The sequence below is a fragment of the Rhinatrema bivittatum genome, chromosome 2 (assembly GCF_901001135.1).
Source record: "Rhinatrema bivittatum chromosome 2, aRhiBiv1.1, whole genome shotgun sequence".
In the NCBI taxonomy this organism is placed as follows: Eukaryota; Metazoa; Chordata; class Amphibia; order Gymnophiona; family Rhinatrematidae; genus Rhinatrema; species Rhinatrema bivittatum.
This window is the reverse complement of record NC_042616.1, coordinates 367,954,775-367,981,548: the sequence shown is the minus strand read 5'-3', so window position 1 is coordinate 367,981,548 and position 26,774 is coordinate 367,954,775. Positions and strand designations below refer to the sequence as shown.

At 45.8% G+C, this 26,774-nt stretch overlaps 1 protein-coding gene across 2 annotated transcripts in view; it reads left to right on the top strand.

Annotated features, from left to right (window-relative positions):
* EXOC3 (exocyst complex component 3) overlaps positions 1 to 26,774 on the top strand; it is a 270,816-nt gene that overhangs the window by 24,110 nt on the left and 219,932 nt on the right. For both annotated transcript variants that reach the window (XR_003854639.1, XM_029589941.1), the window contains exons 2-3: positions 7,953 to 8,172; positions 18,928 to 19,609. Coding sequence is in view for 1 of the 2 variants with exons in the window: in XM_029589941.1 (XP_029445801.1) it covers positions 7,953 to 8,172; positions 18,928 to 19,609 (902 nt within the window). In the remaining variant the exon portion in view is untranslated. The remainder of the gene's footprint in view (positions 1 to 7,952; positions 8,173 to 18,927; positions 19,610 to 26,774) is intronic.

The window sequence follows — 26,774 nt, the reverse complement described above, 5'->3', positions numbered from 1 at the left end:
CTCGGCTTACCATAACAAGATGGGAGAAGCACCAATATCCATACAACCTCTTGTCAGTAGACTTATGAGAGGTTTAACTCACCTTAAACCACCAATATGGCCTCCAGTCACAGAATGGGACCTTAATCTGGTGTTAACAAGGCTCATGCTTTCTCCCTTTGAACCCATGAATTCCTGTGATGTTAAATTTCTCATATGGAAGACTATCTTCCTCATAGCCATTACATCGGCTAGAAGGGTTAGTGAGTTACAAGCACTTGTCACGTACTAACCCTATATAAAATTCCTACATGACAGAGTGGTTCTCCGTACACATCCAAAATTTCTCCCCAAGGTAGTTACGGAATTCCACTTGAACCAATCAATAGTTTTACCCACATTCTTCCCAAGGCCTCACTCTCACCAAGGTGAAAAGACTTTACATACCTTGGACTGTAAGCATGCACTAGCATACTACTTAGAACACACTGCAGTCCACAGGAAATCCACTCAACTCTTTGTTTCTTTTGATCCAAACAAACTGGGTAATCCAGTGGGCAAACACACTCTCTCCAACTGGCTAGCAGATTGCATAGAATTCTGTTATGAACAAGCAGGCCTTCCTCTCCAAGGGCGAGTAAAGGCGCATTCAGTAAGAGCGATGTCAATCTCAGTAACACACTATCGTTCAGTGCCAATTCTTGACATATGTAAAGCGGCAACATGGAGTTCTCTTCACACCTTTGCAGCTCATTACTGTTTGGATAAAGAAGGATGACAAGATTCAGCCTACGGACAATCTGTCTTAAAGAACTTGTTTCCAGTATAATCCCAACTCCTTCTACATCCAACCTGCTGTGATTTTTGGCTGCCTCATTTTTACCAACAATACTTCAATGTTGCTTCTCTACAAAATGACTCTGCCTATAGCTTGCTAATCACCCATATTTGAGGACTATCATCCTGCTTACCTTGTAATAGGTGTTATCCCAGGACAGCAGGATGTAGTCCTCACGAAACCCACCCGCCACCCCGCAGAGTTGGGTCCGATACGTTTTATTATTTTATTTTTACTAAAGCTTATTGCTACATACAAGACTGAACGGAGACCCCTGTGGCTGAGAATATTATGGCATGCTCAGTGGGCTCAGTGTGTCAGTCAAAGGTTTCTAGAAACTTTGACAAAGTTTTCTGTGATAGGGCTCCGTCAGTGCCGTCACCCATATGTGAGGACTACATCCTGCTGTCCTGGGATAACACCTATTACAAGGTAAGCAATTTTGCTTTCTCTACCGTTAGGTGAGTAATGACATTTTCTCCGGTCGATACCGTTTTCTCATTTTTCTAGTCAGAAGGTTGTCGATGGCTGTCCGGCCTTCAAAATGGCAACCGGGTTTAAAAAATGCACGAATTGTCCTCGCACCATATCCATTACGGACCCGCACATTGAATGTGTTTTGTGCTTGGGCGAGGGACACAATGTAGCAACATGTCCACAGTGTGCCGAGATGACGCCTAAAGGCAGACGGGCCCATCTGGAGAAGATGTAACATCTCTTCCATCTTCAGTTACTTCCATCAACATCAACACAGTCATCTCCGGCTGGAGCGGCTAAAAAGTTAGTACTTATTTATTTATTTTATTTAAACAGATTTATATACCGTTTTCCAGTAAGATTTACTGATCAAAGCGGTTTACAACGATAAATAACCTTAAAATTAAAAGGTTAAAATAATTTGTAATAAAATAAAACTTAAAAATAGGTATGAATAAAATACATGTTACATGATCCATAAAAATAATAGTGACTAAAACAGAGAGTGGCCAATTTACATTAAAAATTAAAAGCAGGAATAAGTGAAAGTAATACTATGTAAATCAAACATAATTAGTCTTATTTACTTCAACTAAGATATTTCTAAATCTTTAAAAGCATCCTGAAAGAGGTAGTACTTAAAACAAGATATCGTCCCGATGGACGTGGAGACCGATCATCTCAGGCTCCATCTCTCGTTCATCCATAAAATCCACTTTGGTGCTCGAGAAAAAAGGCTCCGAGCATCGGGAGAAACATTGGCACAGTCATCGGAGAGCTTCGAACCCCAATCTCGGATCGATGCCCAGAGTGCCATCGATGCCCATCGAGCCACCTCCAAAAACAACTCTAGTAGAAGTCATAGATATCCTCGATGCCCATCACTCCCAGGTGATCCCCATATGTGAGGACTATCATCCTGCTTGTCCTGGGATAAAGCAAAATTGCTTACCTGTAATAGGTATTATCCCAGGACAGCAAGATGTAGTCCTCTCGAAACCCACCCGCCACCCTGCGGAGTTGGGATCTGAAATGTTTTGTTTTTATTTTTTGGCTAAAACTTATTGCTACAATTGGCTCGAGGAATCATGGCATGCTGGGCATGCTCAGTGAACTCAGTATGCCAGTCAAAAGTTTCTAGAAACTTTGACAGTTTTCCGTGATAGAGTTCAGTCCAGTGACGTCACCCATATGTGAGGACTACATCCTGCTGTCCTGGGATAACACCTATTACAGGTAAGCAATTTTGCTTAACGTAGAAATGGGTAAAATCCCGGATCCACGGTCCGAGGTATTAGACATATTAAAAATCTTTGAAATGCCACTGGAACCGATGGCTTTATCGCCCCAGCCAGTTTTGGATGGAGTCCTCCAAAAGATGTGGGAAACCCCTTTCTCAACTCTGGCCGCATCACGAAAGATGGATTTAAAATTTCACATGAGGAATTCCTCCATTTATGAATCGACCCAACTACCACTCAATTCTATTGTAGTGGAATCTGCAAAAAGGTCTAAACTTCATGCGAATGCACCTCCCGGTAAGGACCACTGATACTTAGATTACTTCAGACGTAGAGTTTACCATGCTTCAGTGTTATCTACCAAAATTCACCACCATCAATTCTACATGATGCAGTACTTGTACGAATGTCTGCAGAACTTGCATCCAGTTTGGCTCAGGACACCTTGCCACAACCCTTCCTTGATATGGAAGAGGGCCTACGCCATCTGCTTGGATCAATTTACAAGGCCTTCAAATCCTCTGCGAGGTCGTCTTCAGCTGCCATTGCTGCCCGACGCCTTGTCTGGTTGAGGGCAAGCACAATTCGCGATGATGTCCATGACAAGCTAGCGGACATACCTTTCAAGGGAGACAACTTGTTCGGTGACAAGTTTGGGGAAACAGTCTCGCACCTTAAAGAGCAAAGTATCACAGTACTATCTCTTACTTCCCCCTCGGAACATCACACAGCATCTCGGAAGTACTACCCTTCTTTCAAATGAAGGTCCTATCTGAGAGGACAATTCCGATCTTTTCTCACGTACAGGTCGCCACATTACATTTAATCGAGACCCTCGGGTCAACCTCATCAGTCTTGCGGACACCCACGTTAGCAGAGGCAACCCAGGCAGAGCCCAGCATCTCCACAGAAACAGCCACCTACTTTTTGAGCCACCCCCACCGCTTTTCATAGAAGGTAGTCTCCAATATTTTTTACAATTGGGAGTCGATCGCTTGAAGAATGGATGGCTTGAAGAAGGGGTTGTCTTTCAACTCCCTCAAGGTTCAGGTGGCCACGCTGGCCTGCTTCAGAGCCAAAGTGGATGGCATCAGTCTATCAACCCATCCAGATGTTTCCCGCTTCCTGAGAGGGGTCAAACAAATCCGGTGCTCCTATGGAATCTCAATCTAGTACTAGACTTCCTAGCGGGAACTTCCTTCAGACCAACACGTGGCCTGTTACTACGGTTCCTGACCTTGAAGACTGCATTCCTAGTTGCAATATGTTCAGCCCGTCACATCTTCAAGCTTCAAGCGCTATCCTGTTGGGAACCATTCCTCAGGTTCACACTGGGGAACATACAGCTATGCACTGTCCCCTCCTTTCTACCGAAAGTGTTTTCTCAACTTCATCTAAACCAAACCATCTCGCTGACAATTCCAGACGAACATAGGGACTCTGAAGACTCACGCCTTCTTTGCCATCTAAATGTCTGCAGATTCCTAGTCTGATACCTGGAAAGATTGGAATCTGTGCGAAAGATGGACCACTATTTGTCCTTCACAGCGGGAAGAAACAGGGGGAAGCGGCCTGCTGCATCAAAGAAGTAATCAGGGAAGCCCCTACCTCTGCAAGTCAAGGCCCATTCTACAAGGGCCTAGGCAGTATCCTGGGCAGAAACCAAGATGCTATCGCCTGCCGAGATCTGTCGGGTGGCGACGTGGTCCTCCATACACACCTTTTCCAGGTTCTACCGCCTGGATGTCCAGGCCTGGGAGGACACAACCTTTGCAAGGGCAGTACTAAGTGGGCTACGGGCAGCCTCCCGCCCTGTTCGGGAGTAGCTTTTGTACATCCCATTGGTCTTGAGTCCATCTGCCTACACGCTAGGAAATGGAGAAATTACTTACCTGATAATTTTGTTTTCCTCAAGACTCAGGACCCCGCCCACAGCTGCCCCGGAATCCTGGAACCTCAGGTGACAAACCCCGAGAACAAGACAAGCACGGGTAAGCCAGGTATTACCCCTCGTTCAAGACTCCCATTGTTGCCGGGTGTCTGCGTTATGTGGTTGAGTGCACTGGTGGTCTCCAATTTGGAAATCAGTTGAACCAGTCCTAGTTAATCAAGTTATTAAAGCACACATATATCCACAATTGCTTTTCGAGGAGAATACTGAAGAGCTGGGTTTCCTGCACGGGTATATGTAGGCTGACGTTAGCTTTGAAATCTGACTCCATCTGCTATCAGGAGTACACTATATCCATTCGGGGCAGCATGCTGAGTCCATCTGTCTACACTAAGGACACCAAATGATCAGGTAAGTAATTTCTCCATTTCTGGTGGCAATATGTTCTGCATGTCGAATTTTCAAGCTACAGGTCTTGCCTTGCTGGGATCCATTCCTTTGGGTGCGCCAGGGGTGATACAGCTGCATACTGGTCCCTTTTTCTTGCCTAAAGTGGTTTGGGATTTTTACTTGAATCTGTCCATTTCCTTGCCATCCTTGGATAAGGGGAGAGTATTGCCTGTGCATTCATTGGCTGTCCAGAGACATATTGTGCGGTATCTGGAGGTTTTTAAACCTTTCCGAAAGATGGATCGTCTGTCTGTCCTTCATGGTGAAAGCAAGCAGGGCGAACCAACTTCAACGGTCTCCAATAACTTGCAGATTAAGGAGGTAGTCACGGCTGCTTATGTGGATGCTGGAAAGCCGTTGCCTATTCAGGTTAAGGCTCATTCTACTAGGCCTCTGCAGTGTCATGGTGAAGGTTAGATTGTTGTCTTCTGTTGACATTTGCTGAGCTGCGACATGGTCCTTCTTAAACGCTTTTTCCAGGTATTATCGTCTGGATGTGCAGGCCCAGGAAGATGCAGCCTTTGCATGTGCGGTGTTGACTGGACCGCAGGTAGCCTCCCACCCTAGTTGGGAGTAGCTTGGGTACATCCTACTGGTTCTGAATAAATGTTGTCTACATGCTAGGAAAGAAGAAATTTCTACTTAACTGATAATTATGTTTACCTTAGTGTAGACAGATGGACACTGCTTCCTGCGCTTGGCTGCCGAATAATGGTGTTAATGATCCTCCTGTGGGGCTTCGTGTTCCAGTGGATTTTATTGCCTGAGTTCAGTGTTTCCTGTTGGTTGAGAACAGTAATGGCTGACTATTTTTAATCCAAGTTTTTTGCTAGTCTGTCCACAGGTGCTTTTGCAGAGAATACTGGCAGGCTGATGTCACTGCAGGAGTTGTATATACTGTGGCGTCAGTTTGCTCTGTCTCCATCTGCTGGCAGAGGTGTATAACCCACTGGTCCCGAGTCCATCTGTCTACACCAGAGCTTTCCAAACTTTTCATGTTGGTGACACACTTTTTAGACAAACATAATTTCACGACACGGTAATTCAGTCTACTAGTAAACCAGAGGTTAAAGGTTAAACGAACGAAACATATTTCGACAATTTATGTATGTTTCCTTAAATATATACATAAATAAAATGTTTCACGACACAACCTATCTCATGAAAACCTTAAATTTATATTAAAAATATATATTCCAAGATTCATGTTATTGTTATAATTTACAAGAAACAATAATAAAACAAATTGTCTGTCCCCCACACCCTCATCTCTCTCCTCCCCCCAGCACATGTCTGGCTCCCACACACTCATATCTCCCCCTCAAGCACATGTCTGGCCCCCACACTCATGTACCTCGTCTTTTTGATTGTTGCCAGTTAAATGCTTCACTCCCTTCCATGATCACCAGACACTGCTGCTTGCAGTCAGTACTCCTCATGGCCAGGCCTCATCGGCAGCAGCAGCCAATGCAAGGATGGCTGGGCTCGTTCCACCCATCAAGCCCCCCCAAAAAACGCGATTGACAGCAAAAATCACCCAATAATAAGCAACCCATAAACTGAAAAAAAAAAAGTGAATCTCTAGGAAAAAAAAAGCCCAAACTCGCATCAGAGTTGACCGGGCTTGCGCGACACACCTGCACACTGCAGGTGACACACTAACGTGTCCCGACACACAGTTTGGAAAGCTCTGGTCTACACTAAGAAAAATGAAATTATCAGATAAGTAATTTCTCCTTTTTTTGGCACATAATTTCCAAGGGTGTATTTTGTTCTCATGTACAAACTCTAGGGCCAATGCAATAAGTTGCATGGTAAAACAGGCGCTAGTATTAAGCGCCGTTTTTTGGTTTTTTTTTTTTTACGTGCCTGATGGCATATTTTAACGAGCTACTTCTTTGAAAGGCACGTGCTAGGGATAAATTGTGCGTCACTAGCGCACCCATGGCATTGGGCGCCCAGGAGACGTGGCTGCACATGGATTAGGAAATGGACACTCGTAATTTGAGTATCCATTTCCTAACCTGACTGCCGTCAAGACTTTTTTTTTCCATGATGCTGCTTTCTGTGGTTCCTCCCACTTAGTATTGCAGCAATATTAAGTAGGAGAAACTCCAGAAAAGCAGTATTTTTTGCTGTTTTTGTGGAGGCTTGGGGCGTGTCAAGATTTAGCGCTAACTCCAGGCTGGCATTAATTTTTTTGTTAAAACGTGTGGGTCAGGCACATGGTGACTTTTTGTATCGGGGGTAATAGTTAATAGCCTCATCTATATGGCATTTACATGTGATTAGTGCTATTAACTACTTGCATTTTGGATGCGCTAATCCCATTATTGCATCCAGAGTTATTCTAGTGCGTCAAGCTGTGCGCTAGACTGAACGCACTATATTGCATTGGCCCATTAGATTGTAAGCCCTTTGGGGATAGGGAAATACTTGTAGTACCTGAATGTAATCCACTTTGAATTGCCAAAAAGTGGAATATAAATCAAATAAATGTGTACATAGCACTGCATGTTGAGAGTTTTCAGACCTTGTTTAAGTCTAAGGATTTATTACTTTGACTTTCGTGCTCATACATCAGTTTTAAGTGTTTTTCAAAGAGATCTATGCATTTATATAATGGCCTGTTAAAAACATACCTCTCAGTAACATTGTAAATATTTGTATGAACATTCATTTCCTGGCATGCTGAACACATCAAAATGTTGGCCTGCACATTGGTGTAGTCTTATTTTCTTAGGAAAATTTTGAGACCTTAAGTAACTACATTAGTATGTGATTAAGTGCCAGAATGAGCATTAGATGTTACTGATTTCTGAATGAAAGGATAGCTCCCAAGAGTTCATCACCCTGCTTATGGTGCTTTTAAGACAGGTTATTGTCCAGTGTTATGTGTTGATAAGAGTCATGGGAATCTGTACCCTTTATAGTCTGTTTTAGTCTCTGTAAGAGGAAGTTTGTTCCCTGGTTAAAAAAAAAAAAAAGTTATCGTTAAATGGGAACCTGGCAATGGTAGATGTGCTTTGTGCTTTCTGCTTATTAAGGGATAAACATTCTGAGCAACTCCTTTTAGGCAGCAATCCAGTCTCAACTGGATGGGGTCCGTACTGGCCTGAGTCAGCTCCACAACGCTCTGCATGATGTGAAGGACATCCAACAATCTCTTGCTGATGTGAGCAAAGACTGGAGGCAGAGCATCAACACCATTGAGAATCTCAAGGAAGTAAAAGATGCCGTAGTCCACCACAGCCAGCTGGCAGCTGCAGTAGAAAACTTGAAAAACATCTCCTCAGGTATCCAAAACTGCCATTTTCTGTTCATTTTTCGTTGAATTACAAGTAGAAGGAAAAATTTTTCATTTTGACAATAAGATATTTTAATTTAAATGATAGGTACAACAAAACAAATTTCAATTTTAACTTTTCATCCATTGAGGTTTTTTTGTTTGGCATTCATATTTGTTGCTGTGATTGTAGACCGTATTAAGCTCTGATGCTTTGCACCTGCATACACCCCCAATGAGGATACAGCTTGGTGGCCATTGTTCCTGGGTGTAGGTCCAGACCAGGAAAAGAGGCACTGACTGCTTTCTGTAGATGTGGTGGAGAGGTAGTAGTCAATCTAAATACGTTTTTACTTAAAGCAGTCACAAACGAGCAAATTGTTAAGCTCAATAAATCCAATGAAGAGCAAGAAGTGGCTTTGGTAGTTTTTACAAAATCTTGGTGAGTGAACTTGCTGCTTTAAAATACTGGTCATCGAGGAAACTGTTCTTTACATGTTATGATACCTTTTATTGGCTCCTTATATCAAATGATCTATTTGTTTATTAAAATCAGGGTCTTTAAATAAAAAATTCAGGATGTATATGGGCTGTTAAATCTAAATCTTTTATAGACTTGTGTGGTCTTGAAAGCACATGGGTAACAGCATCTTTAGATCATTCTTCTTTCGGGCAAAGAAGGTATCGCATCCTGAAGAGAAATAGCAATTTATTTTATTCCATCAAGCACCAGCCCTTTCTCCATCACCTGCCAGATGATTTCCAGGGTTTTGTTTGTCAGACAATATGTTCTGCATGAGACCCCTCTGAATATGATGAAACTGAAGTTGTAACTCATTTTGGGGACTATGCAGTTTCCTTTTGGTCCTTTTGACTTGCAGCTCAATTACAACCAGCCTGTGATAGGGCTGTGATGACATGAGCTTTCACTTGCAACTATCCAAGGTTTCCCCATATTTTTTAACCCTCTCCATTTCCCAATCAAGCCTAATACTGCCAACAGGTCTGGTTCCCTCCAGAGCTTGTGTTTGTGTACCCTGAGTCTGGTCATTAGGCATTGCTGTTGTGTGATGACCGGGACTCTGTCCCTTCCTGAACCTGTGAACACTGCCTCCACACATCCCAACCGCAGAGGACAGGGCTTAGAAATCCAAACTCAGGTCTCCCATGTGCAGAACTGCCTCTGACCTGCTACATCCAAAATTGATTTATCCAGATGTACAGGTATTCATATTATAGAGGGTCATTTTCAATCAGTCTGCATAGCAGTAAAGTCTGAGTGTACATGTAAATTTACTGAGTATTTTCAAAGCAAATTGCATGTGGGAGTTCACTTTGAAAACACTCAGGCAAGTGTGCACCTTCACTTGCATAAAGTTACACCTTCTTTATGCAGTAACAGTTCCATGCATACTTTTAAAAATCAGAGTATGCACATAAGTGGCGAAACAGGTTATGTGTATACTTTTATGTGCACTCATTCTGACTTAATTTTAGAAAACTCATTTATGTGCATAAAACCAGTTTTTGTTTGCAAAATTCACCTCATAGTGAATAGTAGTCATACTACCTGCATAGCTCCAGAATCCATGGGTACTCTAAATTTATTCACTGTCTTTGTGCCAATTTTCAAAGGAAAAGCAGAGTACTTTTACTTTGAAAATTGCTTAAAAAGGAAAAAACATCTGCAGAGATTTGCATCTGTTTATTTTTTTCCCTATGGATACTTTTTCTGACCAAAGCTGTGTAGTTTTCTCCCCTGAACTAACCTTGCCCTGCCAACATCTCCAGTTCAATGTGGGTAAAAGTATGCTCCTTATGGGGTAATTCTGCGCTACTGTGGATCACAGAATTTGCGCAGAATTCCCTTCCTGTGCAGAAATTCCATATTCTGCGCGGAATTTGACAGGCCCCGGCATGCCATGAGGGGAGCCTGTCCTGCTCGCGGCGAAGATGAAGCAGGTCCCAGTAAACTGCGAGCAAAGACCGTTCTGCTTGTGGTGAAGATGAAGCAGGCCCTGGCATGCCATGAATGGAGGCCGTCGCGCCTATGGCGAAGATGGAACAGACCTCGGTGAGAGTGTGTATGTGTGTGTTGGACTGTGAGCCTGGGGAGTGAGAGAGAGCATGTGTGAGGGGTGTGGGTGCCAGAGAGAGGGAGCCTATGTGAGGAGATTATGAAGGAGTGTGTGTGTGTGTATGTGTGAGAGTGACAGAAGGGAGCTTGTGTGAGAGGCAGCATTGAGAGAGGGGTCAAACTCTGGGAGTGGAGAGAGTGGAAGGGATTGAGCCTAGAGGGGAGGGGAGAGTTAGTGGCAAGTGGAGGAGTTGGGGCCTGAGAGGGCAAAGTGAAAGGAGACTGGCCACGGGAGTAGGGAGAGAGGGTGGAAGAGACACTCTTCCAGTAAACTTCTATGGAAATTCTGCTCAAAATATTTCACTCTGCATCTTTAACTTTTTTCTGTATTAAATTTTAAATTCATTACTTAAAGACTCATGTATATTATTTTGACCAATATAAAATATGCAGAATTTAAAATTTTTTTGCACAGAATTCCCCAGGAGTATACTACATATGCACTTTTAGCCACATACAGGTTCTTTGAAAATGGTCCATGTACAAGATGGACCATTTTCAAAGAACCTGTTTCTGCCAGTAAAATGCTGTTTTATCCATGGAACTGGCTTTGAAAATTATCCTTGTACAGGATTCTTTGCAGATGAACAAGTGTTTACCCATGGAGAAAGCTGCTTTGAAAATTGCTCCTCTGAATACGAGGAAAAGTCCTACATGTACATTTCTCTGTGGGAAAATGGGACATCTTGGAGGTTGGAGACCAGGGTAGGCTGAGACTGTCCTGTGCAATGGAAGCATGGGGAGTTAATATAAACTCCTTCAGGAGTTTGCACCTATGAACTCTGGGTAATTGAGTGCCTACAGACTCCACCAAGCCTGAGATTTTAACAGAAAAACTCTACGAAAACCAGTCAGCATGTATACAGCAGCATTTGACATGCCTTTGTCAGGCCTGACAAATTTTCTTTGAATCTAAGAGCCAACCCAAAAATGTAGGAGGCAGTGACTGAAACCTCTCAACTCCTGCTCTACCCCCATTGTCCCCATCAAAGTTAAAGAGCAGAGGGATGGGTGGTGGTTTATTATCTTATGCTTCTGTATTCCACCTTGGTAGGATTCGTAAATAGAAATAATTTAAATAAATAGCTATTAGCTAGGTAAATGTGGGGTTCCTCACCTCCTCTGAGAGTGAGCAATAGGGAATGGATCTCACCATTAAGATCTTCCAGATGACCTCGACTAGTCACTGTGTGATACAGGATTCTAGGCATAATGAACCATTGGTTGGATACTTCATGGCACTTCTTTTATTATGACTGAGTCTCTATTACTTGAGGGCTGTTGAGTGACTCGTATGACAGTGTTTCTGAGCACCAGTCCTTGAAATCTACTGGCCATTCTAGTTTTTCAGGAAGTCTGCAATGAATATGCATGAGTGATTTGCATGCTATACATATGTATATTTGCTGTGAATATCATGGAAATCAGACAAGATGGTAGGTCCCAAGGACTGGGGTTGAGAACTATGGCTCTAGGAGATGTTAGTAGTCATAAGGAAGTCCCAGCAGATGTGTGCCTTTGTCACTAAGGATGCTCTTTTTGGTAGTCTGAGCCAGAGTTTCTGGAAACAGTTATCTCTTTGCAGGGGTGGCCCCCTGACACTAGGCTTAAGACACATTTTATGATGCAGCATGAGTGAATCTTACACTTTCACTGCTTGTACCTATCCTGTGAAGGAGGATTTCAACTTTCAGTGCTATCACTAGGGCTTTTGAGTACTACACTAAATGAAAAAACAATTAGATATGTTGGTTCCTTGTTTAAAATATATTAAAGCATAACCAGAATCTTTTTTGGAAACAGTGTTTTCCCGTCGATAGCAGGGCTGAATTAGCCATGCTGTCATGGGATCTGTCCATCAGGTCCGGGAGGCGGAGCTTGATAAAGCAGAGGTTGATTTTTGTATCCTCTGCGCCTGCGTGTGTGTGTGTTCCCGCACAGGCAGACCTACTCTCCTCAGTCTGTTTTTTCCACGCGCGGGATCGCACGCGGAGCTACAACTTTCCTCAGTCGAAATCAGGTTTTAAGCGCTGCCGCTGCAATCGAGTGATGTCGGTCACGGATGCCCATGACCGATGCTATCGATGCCTCGGTAGCACGCACGATGTCTCTAATTGCGAATTTTGTTCAAAAATGTCCCCCAGGGCGAAAAGACAAAGGGCCTACAGGCTTAGAGAGCTCCTCAGTACTCCTGAAGCGTCTGAGGCCCACTCTTCACCGGGACCGGTGAAGAAGGTAAAATATTCGGCTCCGAAGGCTCTTTCCGATAGCCACATTACAGGGGAGCAGGGCCCTGCAACCCTTCAAAACCAAAAATCGTCGACTCAATCGATGTCTGGCCGAGATTCGAAGCGGGGAAGATCGCCTCATAGGAAAACAGAGAGTGCGCGCCGTTTGACGCAGACACTCACCCCCACACCAACGCGCCCTACGGAGGGAACGGCACAGGAGCCGCAAAAACGGCGCCACAAGGCTCAAAAACCTAAGGGTACAGCGCCGTCCGTTCAAGACGCTACGGCGCCGAAACCGCAAGAGCGTAAAATGGCGCCGAAGGACAAGAGGCCGAAAGACACTGCCCCTAAACAACACGTGGAGCGTCTCAGCCACACGGCGCCGCAAGTCCTTACGGCGCCGGAAACTCTCACGGCGCCGAAGACCCGTAAGGAGCCACACTCCCATAGCACGCTTGAAAGTCGTGCGGCGCCGAAAGACCACACAGCGCAGAAGGGCCGCACGGCGCCGACACAACACACTGTCCTCCCTTCGGCTCCAGAAAGCCGCACGGCGCCGGACAGACATACGGCGCCGAAACGCAGCACGGCATCAGAGAGCCGTACAGAACCACGGCGCCATTCGAAATCGAAGGTTTTCACGGCGCCGCAGCGTCCCACGATACCATCCCAGAGAAACCGGGGGACCCCGGGTACTTCCAGGGATGCAGCATTCCTTTCGTCATTGGAACCCACGAGAGAGCGCACGGGATCGTTCATAACCACATCTACGAACAGAGATCCAAAACTATACTCTTTGTCTGTACTACAAAAGGAATCTCACAAACGTAGACGATTGGCTGACCACAGCTCCACTTCCCGTAGCTCCCACCATGGAAGGTCAAGTTCCTCTTCACATGATTCTCGAAGATCTCATAACCCACCAGACGACCCAATTTCTCTTCATACTAAGAAGAGAAAACTGGACCGGGACCACAAGAGAAAACAGACGGCATAGAGAAGCTAGCCATTCGTCGTCTAGATCATCACGAGTATCCCATCACAGAGGCAGCGCCTCTCCGATATATATCACATCATCTCACCCTTCCCCGGGTTCAGTGTCTGTACCAGAGCACACACATCATGCTCCTAGTCCTCAGAAAGATCAACAAGGACACTCTACAGCAATTGTGATGCCGCAGACTACAAAGGATGCCTTCTGGCAATTATCACAGTCCTTGTCAGGTTTTTATGAAGCCATTCAATCATCCTTTATCTTGGAAAAGGATAAGGCGGAATCGATACAAGATCAGGAACATCCGGATATAAGGGAGGACGCTAGTGTCCAACAATCTCCACAGAGTGATCGAGTTCTTCCGCATTCACCTACCTATTCAGCATCTCATGATCATGACGGGTCTTTCTCTGATTCACCTACTTCATCGACTGGATTTCCATCAGACCCTCCAGAGGGTCAACAAGAACCCTACTCACCGCCTGAAGATCTTTCCTATCCGAAGTTTTTGGAAAAGATAGGAAACATTCTTCAGTTACAAATTCAGAAGGATCCAGACCCCAGAGCGGAGATGTTGGGGCTCCTAAAGATTTTCGATGTTCCGGGTGAACCGACTACGCTTCCACCTCAGGACCTGCTGCATCGGCTTCTCTTGAAGTCTTGGGAGACCCCTCAAACCATACAACCAGTATCCAGGAAGTCGGATATAAAATTTAGAATCAAAAAGGAAACTCCCTATGCACTCCCACAACTACTGTACGAATCAGTAGTGGTCGAGTCCGCTATGCAACGCTTCAAAAAATCGAAGATACACATATCTTACCCACCAAACAAAGCTCATAGGTATCTCGATGAGGTGGGGAGGAAAATATACCAAAATTCGATGCTCACAACCAGAATTATGCACCACCAATTTTATATGGTGCAATATTTGTATGACTGCATCCAAGCAACAAAAGGCCTCTTTTCCACCGTCGGAGGTCAGACACCTCAAACCCTGTATGATATGGAGGAGTGCTCCCGGCACCTGCTTCGCTCAGTTTATGAAGGCATGGAGACCTCCTCCAGAGCTTCCGCGACAGCCATAGCAGCGCGTAGAACAGCATGGCTCCGCTCCAGCTCCATCAGGGAAGATGTACATGGCAAGCTCGCCAACCTCCCCTGCACAGGTGATAACCTGTTTGGAACAAAATTGCAGGAAACGGTGGGTAAACTCAAAGATGAGGCATTGGCAGTACAGTCGCTTCACTCTCATTCGACGTACCAACCGTCAAAACGTTTTTCTCCATATCAACGTAGATTCTCCTACGGACGGAGACCTTTCCGACAATATCAAGGATACCGGTCTCAGGCATATAATACATATCAACCATATCAAAGGCAACAACAACAACACTCTACCCTACCTCGTAGAGGTAGACCACGAGCGCCACGTCAACAACCGCAACAACAGTCGATGGCTCCGAAGACCTCCCAGTCTTTTTGAGCCTGCAGCCACCATCACTCCAACCATCTCCGCCAGGAAGAATCCAGGCCCGGGTTGCGAGTTGGAACCAGATAACATCAGATCAGTGGGTACTGGATATTGTAAAACAAGGGTACCGTCTTCAATTTCAGACCAAGCCTCACCTTCCGCACATTCCTTCCGTCACACACTTCAGGGATCATCCACAACTCCAACAGGAGATACTACACCTATGCCATCAGAGGGCGATAGTGAGACTAACCTCGAACAACTACAATCGAGGATTTTATTCCCCATATTTCCTAATTCCCAAGAAATCGGAGGGCCTACGACCTATTCTAGACCTCCGGGAACTCAACAAATGTCTAATGAAGGAGAAATTCAAGATGGTATCCCTAAAATCCATCCTACCCTTGCTGCAAACCAATGATTGGGATGTGTTCAATAGACCTCAAGGATGCATACACTCACATTCCAATTCATCCTTCTTCTTGGCGATACCTTTGCTTCACTTACAGGCAGCAACATTACCAATACAGGGTACTACCCTTCGGGTTATCAGCGGCACCCAGGGTATTTACCAAGTGCATGGTAGTGGTGGTGGCTCACCTCCGGCGGCAAGGGATGACGATTTTTCCTTATCTGGACGACTGGCTAGTGGTAGCGCCGTCACAGGACACCCTATTCTGCCACCTACATCAAATCCTTCAGTGTTTACACCACCTAGGTCTGGTGGTCAATTTCAAGAAATCCCACCTGACACCGACACAGCAACTACAGTTCATAGGGGCGTCCCTCGACACCACCCAATCCAGGGCTTTTTTGCCACAGGACCGACAGGCACAAATGCGGACCCTTCTCCGCGATATCCTTCTGAGATCAAGCTCGTCGGCGAGACAAATTCTAGTCCTTCTGGGGCATATGGCAGCGGCCAATTTCCTAGTGCCGAATACCAAGTTACACATGCGGAGGCTACAGTGGGGGCTCAAGCGACAATGGAGCCAACACACTCAGCCGCTCACACAATCGATTACCCTTACCACAGAAATGAAGAGGGACATAGCCTGGTGGCTCCTTCCGTCCACACTAATAAAGGAGCATTGTTCAGACAAACCGATGCACGACGTGGTGCTCACTACAGACGCCTCACAAAAAGGCTGGGGGGCACACCTGGAGGTCCACGAGACACAAGGTCTATGGTCCTTACCGGAGCAGTCGATGCAAATCAACTTACTGGAACTTCGGGCGATTCGCAACGCTCTGCAAGCATTTCAACACCTTCTGAAGGGACGAAGAGTCATGGTCTACACGGACAATCAAGTGGCCATGTTCTACGTCAACAAACAAGGGGGCTCGGGCTCATGGGACCCTCTGCAAGGAAGCGTTGCTTATCTTCCAATTTGCGCACCAACATTGCATACATCTCCAGGCCACATACCTGCCTGGGATAGCAAATACGAGAGCGGACAGATTGAGCAGAATCTTCACCCACTACGAATGGTCCCTCAACCGAGAGGTAGTGCTCATATTTTGCCAGATGGGGCACACCACTGATAGACTTATTTGCGACAGAAATCAATGCGCAGCTTCCGAAATTCTGTTCACTTCGTCCAAGCAAATGTCGGTTGGTACAGGATGCCTTCCTCATTCCGTGGACGTCGGGCCTGCTATACGCGTTTCCTCCCATTCCGTTGATCACCAGAACTATTCAGAAATGCATACTAGACAAAGCTCAGCTGATCCTCATCGCCCCAGCCTGGCCGCGCAACCCTGGTACAGCTACCTCCTGCACCTTTCCTGCGACAACGCCGATATGACTACCGCAGCGCGACCAGATCTGCTACAGTCCCCTGCACTCATCCCTGCAACTTGACGGCGTGGAGATTGACAGGTGGGTTACTACTGAGCAGAATGTCTCTCTCAAGGCTCAACGTATCCTGCTGGAGTCCTAGGAACCCTCTACTAGACGTAATTACCAATATAAATGGGAAAGATATTCCAGATGGTGTATAGCCCCAACAAGTATCACCGGTGGACTGTACACTGCAACAGTTGCTGGACTAGTCCTGCATACATTATTCGACACAGGACTGGCCACCACTTCAATAAGAGTGCACCTCAGTCCATTGCGGCCTATCTTTAAACCATATGGGCAGCCTCTATAGCGACTCACACCTTTGCTTGCTCGTTTTCCTCAAAGGTCTACTACATATCAGACCTCCCACGACCAGGCCCGCCAGTTCCGTGGAATATAATATAGTTTTGGAACAACTTATGCTTCCCTCCGTTCGAACCACTAGAATTGGCTCACATAAAATTCCTTCCTGGAAGGGTAGTGTTCCTCGTAGCAGTCACTTCAGCTAGACGAGTGGGTGAACTACAGGCGTTGGTACAACTATGAACCATACTTACAGTTTACTTTCATCAGAAGGTGGTCCGTCAAACTCAATCCAACGTTTCTTCCCGAAGGTTGTTTCCTCCCAATTTCACCTTACTCAGAGTATAGAACTACCAACGTTTTTTTCCCAAAAACCGCATACCACGCCACGGGAAGCCTTACTGCACACCCTGGACTGTAAAAGAGCTCTGGCTTACTACAGAAATAGGACGACGTCTGCAAACCGTCCTTCCCAACTTTTCCTATCTTTTGATCCTAAAACTCCAGGGACTAGCAGTCTCTGAAACGTACAATATACAAGCTGGATAGTCCAATGCATTCAATTCTGCTACCATAAAAAGAAACGAGATTCTCCTCAAGCAAACCAAGAGCTCACCAAACGCGAGCCCTGGCGACGTCTTGGGCTCACCTCAGAAACATACAACCCATTGACATTTGTAAGGCAGCTACTTGGACTTCCTTACACACGTTTACTAAGCATTATTGTCTAGATCAACAACATTAGCAGATGCAAGCGTGGGTCACACAGTCTTGCAATCTGCCACAGCGCATAAACAGTGATTGCCACTCATATATATATATATATAATTATATATATATATATATATGACAGCATGGCTAATTCAGCCCTGCTATCGACGGGAAAAAACAAGTTTGCTTACCGTAAACGTTGTTTCCGTAGATAGCAGGATGAATTAGCCATGCTGACCCACCCTCCGCTCTGGCAATAACTGTCTACCAATCAACTATACTGCTTTATTACAGACTGAGGAGAGTAGGTCTGCCTGCGCGGGAACACACACACACGCAGGCGCAGAGGATACAAAAATCAACCTCTGCTTTATCAAGCTCCGCCTCCCGGACCTGATGGACAGATCCCATGACAGCATGGCTAATTCATCCTGCTATCTACGGAAACAACGTTTACGGTAAGCAAACTTGTTTAAAAGTACAGGATTTTATTGTTTTGAAATGATCATTATATTATATACCTTGGAGATATGAAAACATTTGAGTGGGAGCACAGTAGAAGACTTTCTGGTATGTGTATTTGTATGTATTTTTCTTTTTATCAACACTCCTCAAACTTGTCCTGATGACCTCACTGGCAATTGGGTTTTCAGGATGACCACAATGAATATGCATGTGTACTGGAGATTAACTGCATGCAAAAATATTTTATGCATATTCATTGTGAATATCCTTTAAACCCATCTGGTTTTAGGGTTACCAAGATAGGTTTGGGAAGCCTTGATAAACTGTAAAAAATCAAATATTTATGTATTTTTACAACTTGATCTGCAGTGATCTGACTTTATTAAAATCCATAAATCCTCATAATTGTGAAATTATGTGAACATCTATGGTATAAGGAATGCATTTGTAGAAGGAACCATTGTCCTCTGTCCCACACTAAAAATCTCTGGGTTGAAATATTTGTCATTTGTAGGTTTTATGTATCTTTTTTTTTTTTTTTTTTAAATGTGCTGACAATTTGTAAAATACATTTTTTTTTTTTTTTTTTGTGTGTGTTCTTCAGTGCCAGAAATAGTGAGGGACACCCAGAATTTGATTGAGCAAGGGAAACTCTTGGAAGCTCATCAAAAGCTTATGGACTTAGAATGTTCTCGGGATGACCTCATGTATGAACAATACCGTATGGACAGCAAAAACACCCGGGACATGAACCTCATCCACATCTACTTTGCAGAGGTGCAGAAGCTGTCTGAGGAGCTGGCCAAGCAGCTATGGATGGTGATGCAAAGGTCCTTGGTGACTGTCCGCCGGGATCCAACTTTGCTTGTTTCTGTAGTAAGAATTATTGAGCGGGAAGAGAAAATTGACCGACGCATGCTGGATAGAAAGAAGCAGACAGGCTTCATCCCCCCTGGCAGACCCAAGAAATGGAAGGAGAAAATGTTAGACATCCTGGACATAACAGTATCCATCCGAATTGAGAGCACACAGGCTGACACAAAGGAGAATGAAAAAATGTGGCTGGTGCGTCACCTGGAAATTATTCGTAAATACGTCCTTGATGACCTAACTGTGGTGAAAAATCTGGCTGTGCAGTGCTTCCCTCCTCACTATGAGATCTTTGGCAAATTCCTAGGCCTATACCATCAGGCCTTGGCCTCACGTATCCAGGAACTGGCTGCTGAGGATCTGGAGGCCAATGAGATAGTCAGTCTTCTGACTTGGGTTTTAAATACCTACCAAAGGTAAGGACTGCTGGCTGGGACAGTAACAAGTGAAAACATGAATATTCCTTGCTTTTAAAAGTTTCTGTATTTTTCCAGCTTGGTTTTGTGGGGTGTTTTTTTTGTTGTTTTTTTTTTTTTTAATTGATCCTTCCCTTGCTTTCATTCTCTTTTCCCTTTAGGATGTTTTGGCCCCCTTTGCTTTTCTCCACTTCAGATTTTCTCCTTCTGAATAGACAGGCCTCCCTCAGCTGTGGAGGCTTCTTTTGGACCTGGGCTAGTGACAGGCACAAATTTTTAGGCAACCTAACACCCAGTATTTTTCCAACAATGCTTGCACATGATTTTTATACCAGAGTAATACAATATTATGATAGTGTAAGAACAAGCCTTATCAGTTTTACTGCTTCAGTATTTACTGATTCTAGTTGTATTTTATTTCTAAATTTGAATTCTCTGTAGAATAGGTTTTTTTCTACAAATAAACAGGGATCCATGTTTTGTTAAAGATCACTCATGGCAGGTGTAATTGTTTCCTGCACTTTTTGGCTTTTCACTAGCCCAAAACTTGTTGAAATTGTTAGTTCTGATAGCCCTATCTGAGAAAAGATATAGCAGAGCTAGAAAAGATACGCAGAGTGACAAAAATGATAAAGGGGACAGAGAGGCTTTTTTAATAAAAGGCTAAACAAGTTAGGGCCATTCAGTTTGAAGAAGAGATGACTGAGAAAGGGATATGATCAAGGTTTGTAAATGATTGGGCTGAAACAATTATTTTATTCTTTTAGATAGCAAAAGGATTAGGGGACTCTCGTTTTTACCCCTAACATCCACTCAGTGTTAACCCAGTGGCCACTTTAAAGATCTTGCCAAGCACTGTCCAGGCTCACCTGTGTCTGTGCATGTGCCAACTTGGTCCTTGCCTCTGGGCAAATACTTTACCCATAAGCTATTGCCTAGCGATTTCTAGAGATTCTAGGCCCCCACACAACCCAGGGGTTACACAGTTCATAGAAATACACCTGCAGAGGCTATAATTAAAATACTGGGATCATTAATCAGTCCAGGTAGAGCTAATAAGTTTATTAACAAAAAGTAGTAACAGTGAACAGAAAACATTAAATTTGCATCCAGTAACAAGTAAAATAAGGATTAAATAGTAAAAATCAATTATTTTACACTAATTAAAATGCCTGAAGAGTTTCAGGAATTCTACAGTTAACTGAAGTTGGAGCAGGGACTCTGCACAGATTGCTGATCAGTCTGTACTTCCAGCTGAGACTAGAGAATTCTAGCACTTTCAGGGCTAGTTATCTGAAGGGCCAATTAGGGCACAAAGTACCAGCATCAACTCTCTGACCAATGACCACCTGACTAGTAATAGTTTTCTGGCCAATGGCACAGAAGGTTGTTTGTCTTAAGTTTCCTCAGAGATGCTGTTCAAGCCTCACTCTGAGTCAAGCCAGCATCCTAAGCCTCTGTTTAAAGATCCCTAACTGAAGTTCAATTTTGTTTTTTATTTTTAAAATCTATTTCCTGGGAATTTATCAGGGTCTATTATGAAAATCAGTGGAAAAAGGTGACTCATTATTATGGTTAAATATCGGGTTTATTTTGGTGCACAATAAAACAATATTAAGTAGATTCTCAGCAGCATCCCTGTCTCTACCTCCATCCCCTGCTTAGCATGTCCCTTTCTCTCTCCACACCCCCAACAAGAATCTCCCTTTTTCCCTCCCCCCATTTCAACAGCATTCATTCTTACTAGCTAGTGGTAGCTCCAGTCGTCTTGTCTCTCCTATGGCAGCATGCTTACTGAAGCTTCTGTGCTCTGCAGCTTACAAAAGCATTTCTGCTTTTGTTTGAAGCCAGAGCACTTCCAGGAAGAAATGGTTCTAGTGGGCATTGGCCCACTTCAATTGCTGCATTGGTGGCACCAAGCAGCAGGCATTTTGGATGCTTAGGGAGAGTGGCATTGAAGAGCGTGTGTTTTTGCTGGTGGGGAGCAGGACTTGAAACACAAGTGCTTTGGCCCACACTGGCTTCCAGCAGTTACTGGAATCCGTGAGACACTGCATCTGCAGCTCTGGAGCTACTCTTTAATCAGCCTAAAATTAAGGTAAAAATCTGTTTAAATTGTCAAACTTTCACCCATAAAATTCCAGGAATTTTTCCAAATGGTTTAAAAAATTGAAAACGAAGGACCCTAACTACTGTGCAAAGGCATCGTTGCCAGGGGTACTGTCTGCGCTTAGCCGCGCCCAGAGATCTCTGCCCCTTGTCCATCCATGGGGGTTCATCCGCCCACTTGGTTGCCCTTCAAGGCGAACTCTCCACTCTACTTGCGGTGAGAGCAGTAGAACTAGTCCCGCGTGGACAGCAGGGCCAAAGGTTCTATTCAAGATACTTCCTCATCCCAAAGAGGAATGGTGGCTTGCACCCCATTCGCGACCTCTGGGCTCTGTACACATTTCTCATAAGAGAAAAATTCAAAATGGTCTCTCTGGGCACGCTGATCCCCCTCCTCCAAAGAGGAGACTGGCTTTGCTCCCTCGACCTGAAGGAGGCATACACACACATTGTGATTGTCCCCAACTACAGGAAGTACCTCCGCTTCCTGGTGGGGAACGCACATTTTCAATACAGAGTGCTGCCCTTTGGGCTGGCATCAGCACCCTGCATCTTCACCAAATGCTTCGCAATGGTGGCTGCCTACCTCAGGCATAGTTTGGTCCATGTGTTCCCATACCTGGGCGACTGGTTGGTCAGGAGCGACTGCCGCTCCGGAGCCGTGCAAGCTCTGGCCCTGATGGTTCAGACCCTGCAGATGGAGGGGTTGCTTATCAACTTCCTCAAGTCGCCCCTCTGTCCATCCCTACAGCTAGACTTCATAGGCGCCAGGTTGGACATGGCACAAGCAAAACGCTTTCTTGCCCAGGGACCAAGCAATTGCCCCCACCTCGTTAGCTAACCTCATCTGGAATAGCAGAAGGGTGCCAGCCAGTCTCCTGCTCTGTCTACTGGGCTACATGGCGGCCTCCGTCCACGTCACCCCTTTCGCATGAGGAGCCCTCAGTGGGCTTTGCGGTCCCAGTGGCAGCAGGCATCTCAGGGTCTGGAGGCTTCCATAACGGTCACGGAACCTCTCAAGCTATTCCTGGCCTGGTGGGAAGCCTTCCCCAATTTGGAGTGCGCCCTTCCATTCCAGCCCGTGCCGCCCTAAGTGACCCTCACCACCGATGCTTCTCCTCAGGGGTGGGGGTAGCCCATGTAAACGTCCTACACACTCAAGGCCTTTGAACCACAGCAGAAGCACGTTACCAGATAAACTTTCTAGAGCTTTGGGCAATACAGTATGCCTTGTGGGCATTCCGGGATCAGCTGTCATCTAAAGCAGTTTTGATCCGGATGGACAACCAGGTTGCGATGTGGTACATCAACAAGCAGGGGGACACGGGCTAGTCCCTCCTCTGCCAACAGGCACTACAAGTTTGGAACTGTTCCCTCTCCCATGGGATATATCTACGGGCAGCCTATTTGCCAGGTCACCTCAACGTGCTCGCAGATTGTATGTCTGTGCCGGTCCTTCCATCCGCATGAGTGGTCCCTCAACCCGACTGTAGCGGCCAGCCTCTTCCGCCGCTCGTGTATGCCGGATGTAGACCTGTTCGCGTCCTCTCTCAACCACAAGGTGAGCAGATTCTGCTCCCTAGTACTGAGGAACAGCCATCTGGCCTGCAATGCCTTCTCCCTTCACTGGGGGCAGGGCCTCTCATATGTATACCCACTTCTCCTACTCCTCTCAAAGGTGCTGTTGAAGCTTCAGGAGGACAGGGGGGAGGGGGGACCATGGTTCTTGTGGCTCCCTCTTGGCCTCACCAGGCTTGGTTCCCACTCCTCCAGGATCTGTTGGTGCGTGCGCTCATCCCCTTGGGGACGGAATCTGACCTCATGCAGAACCAGGGGATTCTGCAACCATCCGAACCTCCTGGCGCTAGCCCTCACTGTGTGGATGTGAGCACATGATTCTCCAACCACTACAGCTTTTGGACTGTGTTTCCCAGGTCCTAATCGAATCCAGGAAATCTTTGACAAGGAAGTCCTACTCTCAAAGTGGAAACTCTGATGCAGAGGACATGGATTGGAACCCTTCTTATGTCCTTCTGTGTCCGGACTCCAGTACAGTTCCGTCAGAGTACACCTCAGCGCTGACAGCGCATACCACCGAGGTGTTGCTGGTACGCCCATTTCAATCCAGCCCCTCCTTAGCTGTTTCATGCGGGGTCTCCTCCAACTGAAGCCCCCTATTCGACCTCCGGCGGCGTCGTGGGAACACAACATTGTCATGGCGAGACTGATGCGTCCTCTGTTTGAGCTCCTACAGCCTTATGCCTGAAGTTCCTCATCTGGGAAAGTCATATTCCTGGTGGGCGATCACCTCCACTCACAGGGTCAGCGAGATTCAGGCCCTGGTTACGTACACCCCATACACTGTTTTCCATGACCATGTGGTCCTGCGTACGCATCCTAATTCTTACCCTAGCTGGTGACTGATTTCCATATCACCCGCTCAATTGCCCTACCCACCTTCTTTCCAAGGCCACATTCCCACCCAGGGGAACGTGCTTTTCATACCCTGGACTGTAAACGGGTGCTAGCTTTTTACCTGGACCACACAGCGAGCCACAAACAGTCCACCCAGCTCTTTGTGTCATTTGAACCCCAACCGACTGTGTGCAGCGGTGGATAAGCAACGCTTCCAACTGGCCTGGTGGATGCATCGTCTTCTGCTATGCACAGGCAGGCACTTTTGAATAATAGAAGAACTAGGGGGGCATTCCATGAAATTAGCAAGTAAGCACATTTAAGACCAATCGGAGAAAATTCTTTTTCACTCAACGCACAATAAAGCTCTGGAATTTGTTGCCAGAGAATGTGGTTAGTGCAGTTAGTGTAGCTGGGTTCAAAAAGGTTTGGATAAGTTCTTGGAGGAGAAGTCCATTAAAGGCTATTAATCAAGTTACTTAGGGAGTAGCCACTACTATTAATTGCATCAGTAGCATGGGATCTTCTTGGTATTTGGGTAATTGCCAGGTTCTTATGGCCTGGTTTGGCCTCTGTTGGAAACAGGATGCTGGGCTTGATGGACCCTTGGTCTAACCCAGCATGGCAATTTCTTAAGTTCTTATGTTCAGCTAGCCGGCAGAGTGAAAGCTCACTCTGTGCAGGCCATGGCAGTGTTGGTGGCCCTTTTGTGGGCAGTCCCCATCGCGGAAATCTATCGGGCTGCAACCTGGAGCGCTCTCCACATGTTGCCAGCTCACTATTGCCTTGACAGGGATAGCCGCCAGGACAGTTCCTTTGGTCAGTCCGTCCTGCGCAAACTGTTCCAGACCTGAACCCAACTCTCTCCACTCATGTTCCTTGTGGGACCTGACCTCCCTTGTTTTTTCCCCACAGCGCCGCAGTTGTGTTGTGCCCATTGGCACCTTCTTCGGCTGCTGTGACAGCAGGATGTTAGTCCTCAGGAATCTCACCCACTTCCCTACGATGTTGGGTTCACCTCTGGTTTCTTGTTTTTTTGCTTTGTTACGAGACTGAAGGGGCACATCGTGTGGACGCGCAGATAGTAACAGGCTGGGCATGCTCGTTCTGCTGGCCAAAGTTTCTAGAAACCTTTGACAAACGTTTTTCGTGCCGGGTTCCATCGGATGATGTCACCCACATGTGAGGACTAACATCCTGCTGTCCTAAGAACCATGTTTACAAGTAAGCAACTGCGCTTTAACTGGAACTGCAATCATGAATGCATTTTTTTTTTCTGTATTTTTACTATCACAGGGGGAATATTGCATTTATACCATTGCATGGAATCTTTATGAATCATAATGCCTAAATATCCGATTTGTATCCTTAGCCCATGCCAGCGGAAATCCCAACCAGTTCCCCCTGAAGGTGACCCCTAATATCTAATCTCTAATGTCCTAATATCTCTGATTTTCCCAGGTTCAGTTTTAATCCAGAAAAAATATCATAATCTTTAATTATGTAAAGAACTATTGGTATCATTGGCAACCAGAAGTATTTTTGATTTATCCTTTTCTATTTTAATGCCTGTAATATTCCCATTATCTTTTAATTTCCTGAAAAGATGATCTAATGTTAAAATAAATGTGGGGACAACTGGCACCTTTGCCTTGTACCTCTGGCCAAGTCAAATATAGGTGACAAACCCTATTTCCTAGCGTGTAGCAGGTTGGGACTCAGGACCAGTGGGTATAGTGTACTCCTGATAGCAGTTGGAGAGGGATCAGATTTTAATCTGACGTCAGCCCTAGTACATATACCCCTGCAGCAAGTGCAGCCCTTCAGTATTTTCTGTGTCCATAGCAGTTAGGGACTCTATGCACGCTAGCACAGTTTTAGAGTAATTTTACCAAAGAAAACCAAATAAGAAGAAATCTTACATCTACAGACGAGCCCCGCTCTCTTGCAGTGACACCCGTGGGGTACCTCACCCAGTTGAGATTTCCGAGGTGATTTTCCGCGAGCCGTCGGAGGTAAGCCTCAGTCCGCTACCCTCGGCGGGGACCTAGCCCCCGATATCGGGGTGAGGCTGAGAGGCAGCGGGTGCAACCTCGAGCACGGCGTGAAGGGATTTCTCTCTCCCCCCGCAGCCGAGACCGCCCGGAACGAAACCGGGAAGCACCCAGACAAGGTAAGGTAGACATCTATTTAAAAGTCTCCGGTCTCCGAAGCTCAAGGAGACGCACAGGTCGCCAGCCGGGACCAGTGCCACCGGGTTGATCTGCCCTAGCAGGGCTAGACCCCGGTCAGATCCGAGGGCCCTCCCACGTGGAGACCCTCCGATGTGGTCTCCATATTGTCCACGTGGTCGCCGTCACCATTTTGGCTCTGTTCGCTGCCCTGTCCGCCGTTTCGATCCATGAGCACAGAGGCGAGCCGTGCACACACATACCTTGTGCACACAACGTCGCATGCATAAGTACTGGGCGCATTTGCGACGTGCTTAGCCACGTGCTTACGGTGCCGGGCGCATAATTTCGACCTGTGCGCACAACAGTGCGCACAACAGTGCGCACTTCTCCCTTCACGTGCTCACCAAACCTACGCGCACAACTGCGCACACCGGAGCGCACAACTGTATTGTATGCGCACAAGCCAT